At 35.7% G+C, this 18,226-nt stretch overlaps 2 protein-coding genes and 1 non-coding gene across 5 annotated transcripts in view; 1 reads left to right on the plus strand and 2 right to left on the minus strand.

The window, feature by feature from the left end:
- The window catches only part of LOC142982529 (5-oxoprolinase), a 20,713-nt gene extending 12,480 nt beyond the window's left edge, over positions 1-8,233 (minus strand). The window contains exons 1-10 of one of the 3 annotated variants that reach the window (XM_076129053.1): positions 8,102-8,139; positions 5,276-5,353; positions 5,045-5,114; positions 4,490-4,663; positions 3,194-3,385; positions 2,693-2,810; positions 1,864-2,034; positions 1,110-1,311; positions 677-774; positions 390-497 (exon numbers count right to left, since the gene is read on the minus strand). In XM_076129053.1, coding sequence (XP_075985168.1) covers positions 390-497; positions 677-774; positions 1,110-1,311; positions 1,864-2,034; positions 2,693-2,810; positions 3,194-3,385; positions 4,490-4,663; positions 5,045-5,114; positions 5,276-5,277 — 1,135 coding nt within the window. In that variant the 5' untranslated portion in view covers positions 5,278-5,353; positions 8,102-8,139. Of the gene's footprint in view, positions 1-389; positions 498-676; positions 775-1,109; positions 1,312-1,863; positions 2,035-2,692; positions 2,811-3,193; positions 3,386-4,489; positions 4,664-5,044; positions 5,115-5,275; positions 5,354-8,101 lie in introns of all 3 variants that reach the window. The other 2 variants (XM_076129054.1, XM_076129055.1) reach the window with 2 other exon arrangements.
- A 392-nt stretch (positions 8,234-8,625) lies between these two features.
- Positions 8,626-18,149, plus strand: Nsun2 (tRNA (cytosine(34)-C(5))-methyltransferase Nsun2). The gene is made up of 14 exons (XM_076129416.1): positions 8,626-8,805; positions 8,884-8,976; positions 9,230-9,444; positions 9,856-10,033; positions 10,644-10,728; positions 11,191-11,330; positions 11,983-12,116; positions 12,550-12,737; positions 13,181-13,325; positions 13,712-13,923; positions 14,405-14,636; positions 16,597-16,763; positions 17,340-17,501; positions 17,888-18,149. The coding sequence occupies exons 1-14, from the start codon at positions 8,677-8,679 to the stop codon at positions 18,076-18,078; spliced, it is 2,271 nt and encodes a 756-aa protein (XP_075985531.1). The 5' UTR covers positions 8,626-8,676; the 3' UTR covers positions 18,079-18,149.
- TRNAC-GCA (transfer RNA cysteine (anticodon GCA)) lies at positions 15,177-15,248 on the minus strand. Its single transcript has one exon. It is a non-coding gene; the product is annotated as a tRNA-Cys (tRNA).
- Positions 18,150-18,226: the final 77 nt, after the last annotated feature.

The raw sequence follows: 18,226 nt of genomic DNA on the forward strand, positions 1-18,226 counted from the left end.
ATCCTACAACTCCGATAAAGTTGTCGTATTTTGCAACTATTATGCCGAAAAAAGGTATCCCATTGGGACCGACCCAATTTTCTTAATTGGAGAAGTAAAAATTATGATAAATGTTGCAATAAAATTATGGAAAGTAAAAAAACTTTTGTTGCTTTTAAAAAAATATCCATAAGTAACTTAACTACGTCTATAATATAACTGCATGATACATATAATAAAACTTGACTGCATGAGCTCTACAGGTAAGTTATAACAAAATTACTAATATTTTTAACGTAGCCTTGCACTATTTTCGGAATTTATATTCCTAAATACGCATTCCTAAACTCTTTAATGAATTCCTATTGATTTCTTTTTTATGTAACCTACTTATATATTGGCTATATTACCTAACTGAGGAGCTTGTATCGTAACTCCAGCTGTGGTAGCTTCGTGGACGTGCTCCAATGAACCGGCGTATCTTGATACGTCCGTCGATGTTCCACCCATATCAAAACCTAGAAAAAACAGTCAGAATTAGGCATCACAGTTCTCTAAAATTGTTACACTTTATTTACAAATATAGGTTATAAATATAAATATGTGTAGATGTAAATCCTTTTAATTGTTTTTAAATGTCAAAATACGAGAAAATAGGATTAAAATACGAAAAACCATACATATTTTAGGTACTTACCGATGACAGGTAGCCCAGTTTCCTTTTGGTAAGAAGTCATTGCGTATCCAACGACACCTCCCGCAGGACCTGATAGTATGGCTCTGGATCCGTTGAACCTACACAAACACAAAATATAACATAGAGTCTGTAATTTGCATCCGGGAATTTGTTGCTAGCTAACGAAATAATATTCATTAGAAGTCAAAAATATCTACTTATTAAAACCGTGTATCTGACTACCAAACGGACGCATAAAAGACTGGAGGTTAATACAACCATACCAATATTATAAGTGCAAAAGCCCTGTTATCTGGTTACGGTTTTACGGTAAAACTTTGAAACTGATTTTCTATCAAATTTAGCATGATTTTATTCAAAGCTCGGGTACAAACATAGGCTATTTTTTTAAATCAATCTCAAAAACATTATTTACTATACTTATATGACTCACATATTCATAGGCGTGAGTCCTCCATCAGACTGCATGAACAGCACGTTCCCTCCCCGCAGCCCGTCGGTGAAGCCCTCCGCGAACCCTCGCACGTAGTCGCGGATGTGCGGCGTGAGGTAGGCGTCCGCGCTCGCCGTGAACCCGCGCGGGACCATGCGGACCATTGACGTCACCGAGTGGGACAGGGAGACTTGCTTGAAACCTTAGAGGAAAAACTAAGTTGTAATCTTGCTAAGTAGCCAAGTCCTGACTAAGCGAGCAGCCTCGCGAGCCAATATCTAGGTCTCTTTTCTTTCAGATCGAAATGAGCGGGACCGAGATACTGCCTCGCGTGTTGACGTTACCGAGTGGGACAGAGATACTTGCTTGAAACCTGACGGAGAAGAATACGTTGTAATCTTGCTAAATCACGTATCTTTTACAATGTTTTTTTATGAAACTGAATGTGAAAAAAACGGTTTTACCCTAGACGGAATATGCCACCCTAACTATACGTAATATTTTCTTGTAACAAAAATCAAGAAGAAGTATCGTAAATAGATTTTTTTGGATAATTTAAAGGCTTTGCCAAATATATCAGACTGAACACTAGCGATAACACTTTATATATCGCTAATCAAAATAGAAAAGTACTATAGCCATATCACCTTAGTTTTTGTACAAATGCATTATGATAATCTTCATCATCTATCATTTTTCAATTTTTTTTTTTACAATCAATGCAAAATATTTCTTTAAAGTTACTAAAACTCACCAATTTCATCAGCAATCCTGCCTATCCTGACTTCATGATCGTGATAAGTATAACTGTGAGCGAGCACCACCGCCACACTCTCTATACCCCTCTCTTTCAGTCCCTTGAGGTCTCTTCTTATCTCTTCTTCTACCAAATCTTTGATCACCAGCATTTTTTCTCCAGTAGTACCTGTAGGGAAACAAAAGCCGATTAATCAATAAATACATCGATATATTAAAAACATTGTCAAAAGAACCTTAATCTATCGAAACGAAAAAAACTTTTTGAAATTTCGCTTCCAACTTAGAATTAACGCGGCATGCATTTTTCTTATGATTGAAGTTTGAAGTTTCGGCACCGTTTACATTGAACTTGATTGCAAACTGACTACCTGACCTTCAGCTTTATACTCAAACTAGCTGACCCGCGCAACTTCGCTTGCGTCACATAAGAGAGAATGGGTCAAAATTTTCCCCGATTTTGTAACATTTGTTACTGTTGCTCTGCTGCTATTGGTCGTAGCATGGTGATATATAGCATATAGCCTTCCTCGATAAATGGGCTATCTAACAATAAATTATTTTTTTAAATCGAGCCAGTAGTTCCTGAGATTAGCGCGTTCAAACAAACAAACAAACTCTTCAGCTTTATAATATTAGTATAGAAGTATAGATCGTATCAAATCAGAAAATATTTGCCCATGTAGAGTAGCTAATTTTGTCGAAACATCGTTGACAATAACATCCACACATAAGCATTGATGTTTTTTTTGTTTAAAACATCGATGCTTCAAACAATATATCAATTTTATGTTGATTGGTACTAAACATACACAATCTACACATACCTGTAACCTCCTTCCAGTGTTTCTCTCTGGGCATCTGACAGCGGTCTTCTAGCGCTGGTATGACGCGGCAGTCTACTTCTATCACCTCGGTATAGAGAACTCCTGGACGTTTGATGTTCTGAAAATAAAATAAGATTGATTTAAATGGTAAATTGATAGATTCGTTCGGTTCTTTTAAAATAGTAGTTAATATGTGGAAGCTATAAATGACTATCTCTATTGATTGAGGGGTAGTGTATATCAGCGTTTCAGGTCCGATTGCAAAGCGAATAATTTTTGTTAGCAAATTATAAAATTAGACCTTAGTTTTGTAAAATGCCTGGAATATGCCAAGTCAGTCCCCCTGTTTCTGCGCGATTTGCCTGCGACCGCGGAAATTCGAATCATAGAATTCATGCCAATCATATCAATTCTTGAGGGACCCATATAACAGGCTTTTGCCTTTACCTATGCTGCACCAGCTATTAAAAATCTTTTAGGCGTAAATTATAACATTCTTACCAGTTGAAATATATTAGGTCTAGCCTGATTGCCAATATACAGTAGATCCTTGAACCCCTTGTTGATGACCAGCGCCATTTTAGCTCCCTTCCGCTCTAACAGCGCATTGGTAGCTACAGTAGTACCCATACGAATTGACTCTATGAGAGACGAGTTCACTTTGCCGTCCTTGTCTAGAGCGTTGCCGGTTTCCTGAAAAATATTAAAGAATATTTAATACAAGCAGTTTTATTTATTACTAGCTGACCCGCGCAACTTCGCTTGCGTCACATAAGAGAGTATGGGTCAGAATTTTCCATGTTTTTGTAACACTTTTTACTGTTACCTACTCTGCTCCTATTGGTCGTAGCGTGATGATATAAAATATGCTTTTTTTTACGAAAAATATTCTCAAAATTATTTATATCTCTTAGTATAACGAAGTCGCGCTAAGACATATCCGCCATTAAAACAGTTGCCATGGCAACGGAATTTTGTTAATTCAATGTCATTATAATATTGATTTTTCGCGACTTAGTTGAATTTTATGAATTTTCCCGGGAAATGCGTCATTTTCCCGGGGCAAAAAGTAGCCTATGTCCTTTCTCGGGTATCAAAATATCTCCATACCAAATTTCATGCAAATTGGTTCAGTAGTTTAGACGTGATTGAGTAGCAGACAGACAGACAGACAGACAGACAGACAGACAGACAGACAGACAGACAGACAGACAGACAGACAGACAGACAGACAGAGTTACTTTCGCATTTATAATATTAGTATGGAAGTATGGATATGGATTATTATTTTTATTTATTTATTGTACTTTTACAATTTATCTTAATCTATTAACTATTTTATTATTATGACAGCCTTCGTGATGCAGAAGTTGAAGTGGTTGCCACAGGCACTGCCAGTTTTTACTATGTTGTTGTTAGGGCTTTTCTCCCATAAAATACGTGGACAGGATTCTCAGTCAGAAGAAATATTTGCACGTTCCATAAATAGCCGTTTAAGATATGATTGTAGGTACTATAATTGTAAATTGTAATCATATAAAAATCTCCGCGGCACATCAGGTTAAGATTATAGGAAAATAAAAAAAAACGCTAAGATTCGTAGGCCAAGTAGTCCAAGATTAAACCAAATCAATATAGCAGTAGATGAATTGAGTCATAAACTACTTCTTATCTTTTGGGATTTAAACCTACTATTTGCCATGATTACCCGGTAACTAAATTAATTTCACAACACGCGCTATATAATAATAGTTACACAATTTTATTTGGCTAAAGAGTTGCATCCGTAAAACATACCTCTTGTAAAATCCTCCTGATAGCTTCTCTAGGCGCATCATCATAGTTCTGAGGGTCCACAGACAGCAGCTTCATGACCCTCACCTTGCCACCAGGGCACCGAGCATACACATCCGTGAACGTGCCCCCTCTGTCTATGGCGAACTGGAAACCTTTCTGCGGAGCCATCTTCAACTGGAAATAGGAAATATATCATTTACTGAAATGAAATGAAAATTGACCCGGTTTGAAAAAAATGGCAGGGTTTTAGACCATATCCCTGAGCAAGAATTAATAAGCTACTATTTTCAACGGGTAATAATAAGCACGCAAGCGGAAGAATAATACGCGGGTGAAGCCGTGGGTAAAAACCAGTACTATTAAAACTAGATTAAAATAAATAGGTAGGTACTGTCCCACTGCTGAGCAACGGTCGACCAGTCCACCAAGCAAGCTAACTTCAGAATAGGGACTTTGCGATGCTAAGAGATGGAGATGGATCGTAACTTTTAAATTTATGCGTTGCATGTTTAATATATGATAGGATACGGGAATTAACGCGAACACTCATTTTACCTTGGAATGCCTAACGTTTCGGCGCAGGTTACACTCGCCGTGGTCACAGGCTGACGATCTGTCAGTCAGCCTAGGACCAAAAAGTTAATGTTTGCATTAATTCCTGCATCGTATTATACAGGTAGGTACAGAAATGGAATTTCAAGAACTGTTTAAAAATCTCAGGCGTTTAAGGCTTCACCAATACATTTCCCTTCACCAATAGCACAAGTAACAATTATTTATACACACATAACTTTGAAAAGTCATCGGTGCCTCGGGTTCGAACTCCTGGCGACTTGCGTGGTGAGCGATGCTACTCGGCAATAACTGCTCAGAGAAAATACTAGTCACGATTAATGATAAAAACATTGTCTGTTATCATTATCAGTTGTTCAATATGTAATTTATGTAATCTTCTTTCATGATAAGCATTAATAATACTAATTTGTAACAAATAGACTTTTTTATGCCTAAATTAAATAAGCAACAAGACTCGGTTTGGTTCTGAAGTAAAAATTCTTATCAAAATTTGTTGACTATTTTAGCAGAAGGAAACACACAAACAGAAAGACATAATAGTTTTCTTTGTGATATGTCATGATTAAATATTGTTTTTATGATTGGTAATTTAATTTTAATGAATTGCTTTAAAATATATTACACAATGAGTTTTAATTAATTATTGTTAATTTAAAAACCATAAGAAGTGGAGGATAGAGAACTTTAAAAATATGATTTAAACATGCATATTGGATTACTTTTGAATTCTAATTATGCGTTTATTATGGTTAGCCTGTTTCAAGAAATCTTTATTTAGGTATTTAAACCACCTGCAGTATGCAATAATATGCATAGCATTTTCCCTAACTATAACAAATTGTGAACACTATGATAATTTTCCTGTTATGAATCAATCTTTTCAACTAGAGCAAAACAAAGAATTAGAATACAAATACTGTCTTACTAATAATCGTCGTTTAGGCTGTAATTAACCTGCTTATACAGTGTGTTGTTACTTTCAACCAATTCTGAATATATTTGTAGGTACCTATATAAGAGTGAAAAAGACAAAACACTGTATAAATTAATTAATTAGAGTTTACACACAATTTATTACTATCAGCTGGAATATTAATCTGCAACCTATAAGACAGTCATAAAAAATAATTTTTAGATTAAGAGGATCAAGATTAGGTATCTGCCTACCCCCTTGAGAAAAATCTGTGAGTTGATAGACTCATGGATTTTTATTACATACCCTGATACTGGGGTATGTATGTATTATTAGTATTATAATGTGTGTTATACAAATATTCGTTTAGGAAATGATTGTAGGTACTATATATATAATTATATTAATATAAAACTCCCTGCATAAGGTAATTTTTTATGTATTTAATAATACCTACATACAGAAATATTAAAATATACCTACCTAGTATGTGTGAAAATCCATGAGTTTATTCTTTCAAGAATTTATTTCTGTTTGTTTCAAGGCCAGATCAATTTGAGACATAATTAAGAAGTTATTGCTCTATTCCCCACTCAAGGTGTCAACTAGACAAATTGAGAGGGCTACCCAAATTGATGATTAATGCGTTAGGTGCCATAATAAAAATTATGTATTGTATCAGGTGTCTGTCTCTCTCTCTCTCTGGCTATCATTCTAGACAAGTCAAATAACATAATATTCTTAAAATCTTCTTTTAATGCTCCTCTACATTTCCTAAGAAATCTTGATAAAAAAAATTAACTTTCCACTCTAAGTGCAAATGTCAGTTACCCAGTCACTCAGTAACGGAAGAGTTTATTGGGTGCTTGGGTTCTTTTGCTTTACAAAGAGGGTAAGCTATTATTTATAACAAGTCCTGGGTTACATTACAAGTTGATTTAAGCAATCAGTGGTTGAAGCAATCACTAGGGGTAGAAGGCATACTGTCTTAGAAAAAACTTATTTCCTTTATAAAATTGCCTTAACAAAAAAATTGCATGTGACAAAGGCCTTATGTTGCTTTGTTGCCTAATGTTATGCAATACTAAAGAGCAATGAGATCCATGTATTTGTACATTTGAAGTACATAACATCCATCTCAATTTCCATGACTAACTATCTCTAAATGCAAAACCAGTATATTTATTGTACCTACTGATTTCTTATTTAGTGATAAATTGTTATTACAATAAAAATATGTTTTACTCAGTACTAATATTGTTCTAATTAAAGATTCCTACAAGCAATTTACCGAGTTCAATGTTTGTTCATCAACATGACAGATAACAGATGAATTGGATATTGTTTTACTGATAAAACTTGTATTACCATAGGAAAATGATCTAAAACACATTGTGATAAGGGTCATATTAGCATGATAAGCAGATTTAAAATTAATATTTGATTATACATATTTAATCAAGATGCAGTGTTTGATAAAAAACATCTTCACTGAAGAAATAAAATATATTTCTTTAAATAGTTTGTAAAATCAATGAATATGTAACTATGTACCTAATTGTACCTTACTAAATAAAGTATCTACCTATTCATCAATTCAGTTTTTTTTTACTATGAAGATTTGAGTCACTCACTAGTTAAAAATTACCTTGATTGTATCCATTGATCTAAATTCTAAGATCTATTGATCTTAATTGAAGTCAAGGAAACCTATCAATAAATATACCTAGGCACATATTTTTTTATTTTCCAGTCATGTTTACTAGGTAATTGGTGACTTGTAAACCATTGCTACAGTCTATAAATTAGATAAATATCAAAAGATAGGCACTTAGTTACTGTAAATAATGTAGAAAATTAAATTAAATGTTTGAATATATGTACTTGAACTGGTTTGCACACGCCTTTGTTGCTTTTTTGCGATTAACAATATTGTTTTTTTTAGTATCCAATTAAAACTAGTTTAATTAGCATAACAATCAAAATTAAAAGTTAGGTAAACCTCTTCGGCGTAATATCAAACGGTGTAGATTTTAATTGATAACAAATGAAAGTCATGTTTATTATGCCAATCTTTCTACTGTATCTTTGTATTGTATCTCAGAAATTCTCTAATAACTTACTGTTTATTCAAAATTTTCCTTATTCTTGAGAAAATAGCCGACGTCTTCACGTAAACACTAGAAATCGAAAACTTATCAAAGTACGCAAAAGCTAATAAATATAATTAGACAATGTGCAGCCATTTCATTCGCACTCGCGATTTCTTATACTGCTGTCTTTTTCTAAAATTAGCGGCATGTTGACATTTCATTAATTAATTCAGAATGCATTCATAGTCAGCTGATATTGTCAAAGCTAAACAAACGCACGCTATTTTAATCCTTAACGTATGCACGTAGGACAGTTAATTTTACGATCAGTATTGAAATCGATTTATTGATTGGCGTCCTTATTTTGGAAAATTAAAAAGCCTTTAATAGAAAAATAGAAAGAATCTACAGTCTTGTGACTCAATATTAAATATGTTGTTATTTCAACAAATACTTGAGTAAAACAACATAAATACAAACCACTTACATATCAGATTTACATACAACTTTAATAAAAGTTCTGAACGCATTTTAACCTCACAAATTGCGTCAACTAGTCAACGTGAAACGTCAAGCAAAATCAACAACACTGCCGCTTACATTGAATGCTTACTAATTTCATACAAATAAGATTAGTTTTACTCGGTGCTTATTTAAAAAGGATGGGTCGGAAAAATGGAAGGAAACACCAGGTCAACAGATTCGCTCAACGCAAAAGAGATCGAAAAGAACAGGTAAAAAAATAAACAAGTGCTTCTAACCTTTTTGCTGACGAATAACTCGAATTATTCATGGTTATTGTATGCTTTTAGGAGAAAAATCCTCAAGAAAAGCCGGCGGGCGATGTAAGGAAACATTACGAAGATATTGTGAGGGAAAATGCTGCATTTGAAGAATATTACAAGGTACTTTTACTGTCTGATGTTTCCTTTTCTTAAATGAAAAATATAATTAAATTATAATAAGTCCGTCTAACACTCTTACACACTATACACCTAAAGCACTGCATGGAGCACCTTATTTTTAAGTAATACCTATAAATGTTGACCAAAGAAGAGAAAAATAAAAAAAAACAACATGCTTGGTCTTCAAATTTTTCAAGTTATCAAAATAATGCGGAACACTTTAACAAATAAAATGTTTTTTTTTTCTTTTCAGTCACAGAAAGTATGTCCAGAAGACCAATGGGATACATTCATGAAGGCATTGAAAGAGAACTTACCGACAGCATTCCGTATCACTGGGTCCAAGTGTGAGGCAGCGGCGTTAATGAAGATTGTTAAGAGCCAGTACTTCTCTGAGATATTGAACATGAAGCTACATGCGGACAATAATGAGGAGGGGGAGGAGATCAAACCTATTAACTTGTCTTGGTAAGTGGCAATTTAAAGTAAAACTTTTATTACTAAAGATGTTGAGAATATCATCTAACTGCTAGTAAGATCAGACTATCACAGACAAATCAGATTTATTCAGAGAGAAACAGATATCAGAAAAATCTCTCATTTTACATGCCAAACATTGATTATTCAGATTTGCGTTTTGAATAGACAAAAACAGTACTAAGCCTTAACCTGCACAAGTTACAATTCATTAGTTAGACCTAGTGTACAGGGAATAAGAGTAGTTGCCATTTTTGGAGTGCTGCAGAAGCTTAACTAATAACACTCTTAGGCTGAATTTGGTACTTAATGGTTTCACATACACTTTTTCTGCTTTATTGTTATTGCCAAAGAGGTAATCATCTAATACTGATTGTCAATCTTACATAATGTTTTTTACAGGTACCCTGGAGGTTTTGCATGGCAACTCCGTCTATCCCGCACAGACATCAGACGTAATGAAGCTCTGTACCGTCTGCACAACTTCCTTGTAGCCGAGACAGCTGCCGGAGGAGTATCACGACAGGAAACCGTATCCATGATACCACCAGTTGTACTTGATGTGCAGCCTCATCATAAGGTACCTTGCAATTTCTATCAATAAATATCTAATAACTTTTGGTCATTAACTCTTTGACGGCGAACTATCCGCCGACCGCGAACTTTGAACACCATTAACGCTTTCGTCGGCAAATGTCGTCAAAAATATAGCGTCGTGAGCACTTTCTGATTTGTCGAGTATAGCCGACTGTGCCGGAGGGTTAAAGAGCAGAGACTTTTGCATTTAAATTGAATTGTTTATGTCAATCTTGCTTTCTACTATACTACTAATATTAATCAAATGTACTTTTATAACTACTATACTGAATATACACTAGCTGACCCGCGCAACTTCGCTTGCGTCACATACTCGTAAGAGAGAATGGGTCAAAACTTTCCCCGTTTTTGTAACATTTTTCACTGGTACTCTGCTCCTATTGGTAGTAGCGTGATGATATATATCCTATAACCTTCCTCGATAAATGGACTATCAACACTAAAATATTTTTTCAAATCGGACCAGTAGTTCCTGAGATTAGCGCGTTCAAACAAACAAACAAACTCTTCAGCTTTATAATATTAGTATAGATAATATGAATAACTAGAACAACAAAGTATTGTAAATATTTTTTTATTAATTAAATTCACAGGTATTAGACATGTGTGCTGCCCCTGGTTCTAAGACAGCTCAACTGATTGAGTTTCTACATGCAGATGAAGACAAAATGCCTACAGGTAAAACTTTATTATAATATTAAACTTTATATCATAAAAGAAAATAGATCTAACATTGTCAATTTGTCATCAAAAAGTGTCTACATTTTATACCAATCTGCATTACATTGTAAGTCAGTTCAACATATCTATCTTTGTCTGTTTGAGTTGATTAGTGGTCAACCTAGTGTCAAAGTTGTTCAAGCCGCCCGAAGGCCTTTGACGTGGCTTAACGACTGTTATCGTAGTAGATAACAACCGGAACCGACTTTTTACGTGCCCTCCGAAGCACGGAGACGCCCAGTTCAAATACCACTATGCGGTCACCCATCTATGGAATGACCGCGCCTACGGTTGTTTAACCCACAGATCGTTTACCAACCAGTGAGCGCAACGGGCTATGGTCGCCTCGTCAATCTACAAATATCATAGCTCCTAAACAACTAGACTAATCTTAATGTTGTTTATTTAATCTATTTCTAGGTTTCGTAATGGCGAATGATGTTGACAACAACAGATGCTACATGTTGGTACATCAAGCTAAGAGGCTCAACTCGCCTTGTATACTGATCACTAACCATGACTCTGCTGTCATGCCTGCTTTAGAAGTCAGTGATGAAAAGGTAACACTAACTTTGTTATCAACTACTTCTGCCCTGTGGCTACACTCGCTTATGTAAATGCTTTGCACGTTTAGGTCATGAGTGACTCGTAGCCTTCTAAATAAGTGTTGTTCTTACACTACATTTATTCAGATTCCAGATCATCTCAGAGACTAGCTTATTTAAACTAATAAAATAAAAGCTGTCTTAGTTTCTTTAAATCATAATTTTTTGTGATATCTAATATATAAATAATAAATTTAACCCATTACTGTCCCACTGCTGGGCAAGGGTCTCCTCCCGTAATGAGGAAGGGATTAGGCCTTAAGTCCACCACGCTGGCCAAGTGCGGGTTGGGGACTTTGCATACCCTCAATAAATGTATTAAACAAATTTTAGGCATGGAAGGTTTCCTCACGATGTTTTCCTTCACCGTTGGAGCATGTGATAATTATTTCTAATTCACACATAACTCCGAAAAGTCATTGGTGTGTTGCCTCGGATTCGAACCTGCGACCACTGGCGTGGGAGGTGTCAACTTACACAAAAAAAATGATTTAAGGAAATCACACACTCTATAAGTAACATTCCTAAGTTTCTAGGTATTTTCTTAGCATTAATTTTTGCCTCACAAAACTCAATGCTATGCTAATTAGTGCTAATTTATTTACAGAATCCTGGTAAAACCAAGCCGTTGAAGTTTGACCGTATTCTCTGCGACGTGCCTTGTTCAGGCGACGCCACTTTACGGAAAAACCCAGACATCTGGCTCAAGTGGTCTACAGGAAATGGAAATAACTTACATGGGTAAGTCAGTCAGCATTTAGATTTTGTCTTATTAACTTACATAAATTATTATTTTTTACCTTTAATTCAAAACTGTTACTCCCCAGAACCGCAATGATGTCTTTTTAGTTAGTTATACAAGTAAATGATTAATAAACCAAGCAATCTTTGGGGAAGACTGTAATTTACACTTAATTAATGAACATTAATTAATTGGGTCTTAAAATGTCCATAAAAATTTACAATACTGCCAAGCAAAGTTTTGGGTGTAGCTAAAATATAGCTAAATCTTAAAAAAACTCACTTTAATTTGAATGCAGTTCTCCTGCCGTGTGAACTATACACCATTAATCTTACATAGACAATTGTTGAGCAGAACTTAGAGACGTCAACTGCATTATCCGTCATACAATTAAAAAGGAATAAGTTAAAAACTTTTATTTCTCTTCATCAGTATCCAATACCGCGTTCTAAAACGTGGTTGTGAACTCCTGGAGATTGGCGGTAGACTGGTGTACTCCACCTGTTCCTTCAACCCAGTGGAGAACGAGGCAGTAGTGCACAGAGTACTGCAGGAAGCCGGCGAGAGTATCAAGCTAGTGAGCGTTGAGGATATGCTGCCTGGACTTAAGTTTCATAAAGGTATACACAATAGCAGTAAATTCTGCTAAATAACTATAAATAAAAAATTAAAAAGAAAGCTCGTGGCTTAGTTAACAACAGCCGCGCGGATCGATCTCTGAGGTTAAGCCATTCTTACCGAGGTTGATTTGTGGATGGGTGACCATCTTATACATATTGAGTTCCTCCGTGTTTCGGAAGGCACGTTAAATTGTGGGTCCCGGCTGTCATTTTCGAAGATCTTTGACAGTCGTTAACAGTAGTCAGAAGCTTGAAAGTCTGACAACCAGTCTTACCGAAGAGTATCGTGTTATCCCAGGTAACTGGGTTGCGGAGGTCAGATAGGCAGTCGCTCCATGTAAAACACTGGTATTCAGCTGCATCCGGTGAGACTGGAAGCCGACTCCAACATAGCTTGGAAGAAAGGCTAAGCTAATATATATACTAATGATATTTTGTCCCAGGCATGACATACTGGCGTCCAGCATCAAAAGACATGGTGTTCTACGAGAAATACGAGGATGTACCGGAGAAATGGCAGACCGTGGTGCGACCACAGATGTTCCCGCCCAAACCTGAAGACTTGCCCAAATATAACTTGGATAGATGGTTAGTAAACTTAGTTAGTCATAGTAGATGGATGTACAAAACGTAGATAATGCCTTGTGACGTCACGAATTCCCAACATTGCTTCTGTCTGTTAAACTACTGAACGGATTTTCATGCGGTTATTACCTAAGAAAAAGCTACCCTAAGAATGGGGGTTACAAAAATTTAAGCAAAATTTTTACCAAAACGGTAGATTCACAGGGGACAGGGGTTTTTATGCCTATTCTTCTTTTATGTTCCTTCGTTCGATTAGATTCGATTAGCGACTTGAAAGCAGAAAAGGAGCACGTTTTTACGTACAAGCGGGCATTGGGGTTTCAAAATGCGAAATCCTTATTTTCCATAACTTTTCAAATTCGCATTATTTACTCTTCATATTCTTCCAGCATCAGAATCCTCCCCCACCATCAAGACACCGGTGGTTTCTTCGTAGCAGTGTTCGAGAAGACAGCACCCCTTCCTTGGGAGAAAGAAGAGAAGGCCACAGTAGCGACAGAGAAGAAAGCGGAATCAGAAGCGAGCACTCCTAACAAAGAGCCGCCTAAGAAGAGAAGGAGAATGGGAGGGTATAGAGAAGATCCTTTTGTATTCTTCTCAGGTATGTGTAAAGCGAAATTACTTTGCCTGTTTGAATATAGCTACAAGCGGTTGCTAGGTAGAAGAATAATTAAATTATTAAGAGACTGTTGCAAAACTTTTGAAAGTGTCGGTAAAAATATCTGACAGATAAAGGTTTCCACTTGATGAGCTAACCAACACATATAAAGTTTGGTGTATATCGTGTGTAAAATCTTTTCAGTATTTTTTACGAGAGGGATAATAGATTCTAACATATAAACATTTTTATATTAACTCAAACATAAAGATTTGCTCTTGTGTCGCCGGAACTTTTACAGACACAAATAACGGACACAAAGTACAACTAAACCCCGGACAATTATTTTTTATTTGCACATATTATAGATCTTCCGAGTAGGAATCGAACCCGCCTCCTGAACCACTAATAATGGCGTGGCCACCACATTAACTACTTGCCATAGAGGCATATCAAACATCCTTAACGAAGTTTTTCTTTCCAGGTGATACAGAAGACGTATACCCATCAATAAAAGACTTCTACGACCTGCAGCCGAGCTTCGACGCGACCTGCCTGCTAACCCGTTGTCATGTTGGCAAGAAGAAGAACATCTATCTAGTGTCACCTATTGTGAAGGATGTAGTGACGAGAAACGAAGCTAATATAAAGATTATTAACACGGGCGTGAAAACGTTCGTGAGATGCGATAATAAGAATATGGTGTGTCCTTTTAGGTGAGTTATTTGTTTTATTTTTTTATTAAGAATCAAATTATTTAGGGCTACGGACACTTCGCGGTATAAGAACGTATCTACATTTTGCTAATTTTACAGTAGAGCAAAAGTACTGTGGAAATTCACCACTTCAAACTTTACTAACTCGTTTACAAATATAACAGATGTTTTGTAAAAAAAAAACCGTATATTAGGAGCCTCTACCGAGCATACTGTTACTACATGAATTGTTTATATTGTGAATTGGGGATTTGCATCTCTTCAAGAACATAAAAAGATAACAGATATCTCTTTAGATTTCAAAATATTTTATTAATAATTTTTTAGTAAATTTACAGCATGCATAGGTTTTTCACATGTTTTAAAGGTGATGTATTATTATTATTGTGGGTTCTAACCTTACACCACTTCTATGGGAGATGGAGACTTGTCACAATTTAAATACATGATTTGTTATCAATAATGGCATAAAACTTGCCTATAATTACCAAACTGAATGTAATTACTTTTAAAACATACAAAAAAGTTATTTCATAATCAAGGGGACACCCGGATTTGAACCGGGGGCCTATCGATCTGCAGTCGATTGCTCTGCCACTGAGCTATATCCCCGACTGATTTGTTAGTTCAAACAACACAGCGCGTTCTAGATGAGTCATTTGTTTTTAAACTCATAATGTAGGTGTAAAAGGTCATATAAGTAACTAGCTGACCCGCGCAACTTCGCTTGCGTCACATAAGAGAGAATGGGTCAGAATTTTCCACGTTTTTGTAACACATTTTTACCGTTACTCTGCTCCTATTGGTCGTAGCGTGATGATATAAAATGTGCTTTTTTTCACGAAAAATATTCTTAAAATTATTTATATCTCTTAATATAACGAAGTCGCGCTAAGGCATATCCGCCATTATAACAGTTGCCATGACAACGGAATTTTGTTAATTTAATGTCATTATAATATTGATTATTGGCGACTTCGTTCGCCACCTGAGTTTTACCGGGAAATGCGTCGTTTTCCCGGGTTAAAAAGTAGCCTATGTCCTTTCTCGGGTATCAAAATATCTCCATACCAAATTTCATGCAAATTGGTTCTGTAGTTTAGGCGTGATTGAGTAGCAGACAGACAGACAGACAGACAGACAGACAGACAGACAGAGTTACTTTCGCATTTATAATATTAGTATGGATAATTGCATAATAATATTCTTTATATGGATATGTTTATGAATCTATGATTAATTATAAAATGTTATGTAGGTTTAATTGATGCTTAGGTTTGCTATAGTTTTAATACTATTTTATTTTAATGTATGTTAATGCTCTAGACTAACATCTAAGGTAGTTAAAATAGATTTCGAATTCTATAATTTACCTTATTTTACATAATTGTAATTTGTACTTGAATAATATACCACTTTTTTTAATTGTATTTCTGTATTATTCGCGAAAGCGATTGAAACCGTTATGAATGGTGCAGTTTATTTTATAACTTATTTTCTATATAGTCACGTTCGTGTGTGACAAAATGTATGAAAATGAATGTTGCAAAAGAGATTATAAGGTGTCGTAGTAAGCCGTGTTATTTGGTCCCTGCCTTCCTAAGGCGTGTATTTCTTGTGCGTATTTTATTATTTTTTGGGAAATTGACTGCCTCCATGGCGTAGTGGTTTACTATGCAACGCAGCTACTTTGCATCAGAAGGTCTTGCTTTCGATTCCCACACGGCACAATTATTTGTGCGACACATTAGTAATTGTTTCGGATCTAGTTGTGCTTGTGTCCGTTGTTTCTATGTTTGTAAAAGTCCCCGCGACACAAGAGTTAATTTTTAGTGCAGGAGTAGTATTTTAAAAAAACCTCGAATCTTAAGTTTTATATACGGGTTAAAACTACAGCTTTCTTTCCACTCTACCTGCCAAGAAAGAATGAATAATTTTACTCATGTATTCTCTTCTCTAGGTTATCGCAAGAAGGTCTACAAAGTATAACTCAGTTTATAGGCAGCAAACGTCGCGTGCGTATACTGAAGGAAGACCTGATCCTGGTGCTGCAGAACGACAACCCCAGCAAACCGCCGCATGTCAGCCAGTTCTCAGAACATACGCAGAAACTTGTTGAGGACTTTGGTAAGTTAGGCCATTTTTGATTCTCTACATAAGGAATATTATGAGTACGAAATTAGGCAAGGAAATTTTCTAAAACTGATAAGTATGTTATTTCAAAGATTCACAAGTTTTATATGACTTTATTGATCCAATTTAACGGGTGTTTAGTGAGTGCATTGTAAATCTGTCTTGCAGTTCAATAGTCGTTAAAATAAGTTAAAGATGCTCTTAAGATCGACTATAAAAACCACGCTAATATATGGGATGCCTAATTGGTGAGACAGGCGCAAGGCCGAGTAAAGTTCCGTGTTATATAAGAGAGGGGGACGTATGATGAGATGGGAGGGTCTTTACTCAACAGTAGGTTGAAGTGCCTTGAATAGATACAAAAAAAACTACATCATTAGACGGCATTGGTATTAATATTATTCTTCCCTAAAGTAAACCCAGAGGTCTTACAGACACAGTCACAGACACTCACATAGACAAAAGGCATACCCCTCCTGTTCCCCGCATGTTCGGGAGAAAAACCTTGCCCAGTAGTAGGACAGTAACATGTTGAAAAAATCATTAAACATATAAAATATTTTTTCACAGCAACCGGCAGCTGCGTATTAGAGTACAAAGAAGAAGGCGGGGAATCGAACCTGGAGCTCACATTGGTGGGGTGGCGCGGCGTGAACTCGCTACGTGCGTACACCGCCACACCTGATACTGTGCACTATTTGAGACTGCTTGGGGCTGACTATAGCAAATATGGTGAGTTGGAAAAACTTATATTTAAACTAAAGTTTTTTTTTTTGTAAAATAAACTTCGAGGAAGTATGAGTAATTCTTTTATAAGTTCATTCTTTTTTAATTATACCTAAAGGACAGATAAAAATAGGAATTGTTTAGTTACCCCGATCATTTGCATATAATTTTTAGCAAGTTTTTAACGAATTATTCTTAACGGAAGATGAAATTAAACGCGAAGCTTCTTAAAAAAATCCGTCCGCCAGATCAGGCCAGACCCAGGATTCGAACCTACCTAAAAGCTCAACAGTTTTGCTACTACTTGGAATCAAACTTATACCATAAAAATACATCTAAATCTTCGCACGAAGCATAAAAAAATAAAATATATTGAAATTTCGTTCCTTCAGACGTAAACAAATTCAAGAAAGCTTCCGAAGTGCCGGGCGCTGAGGACGAAGCAGCCGAAGCCGATGACGTCACAACAGCCGCAGCTGATGACGTCACTGCACCTGTGGACAATGACGCCACAGTGCCAACAGAGAGCACTGAGGAGAAACAAAATGGCGACGGTGACGTCACCATGAAAGAGACTTCTTAGTGCGAAGTATTGTTGTTAGTTTTAAGGCATATTGTTATTATATTTTTCAATAATAAAATATATTATGACGATCTTAAATTTTTATTTTTATTGTTATTTACTTACTTCTTGGCAAATAATGTTCTTTGATAATCAACATTTATCGTCT

The sequence above is a fragment of the Anticarsia gemmatalis genome, chromosome 22, assembly GCF_050436995.1.
Source record: "Anticarsia gemmatalis isolate Benzon Research Colony breed Stoneville strain chromosome 22, ilAntGemm2 primary, whole genome shotgun sequence".
Classification (NCBI taxonomy): Eukaryota; Metazoa; Arthropoda; class Insecta; order Lepidoptera; family Erebidae; genus Anticarsia; species Anticarsia gemmatalis.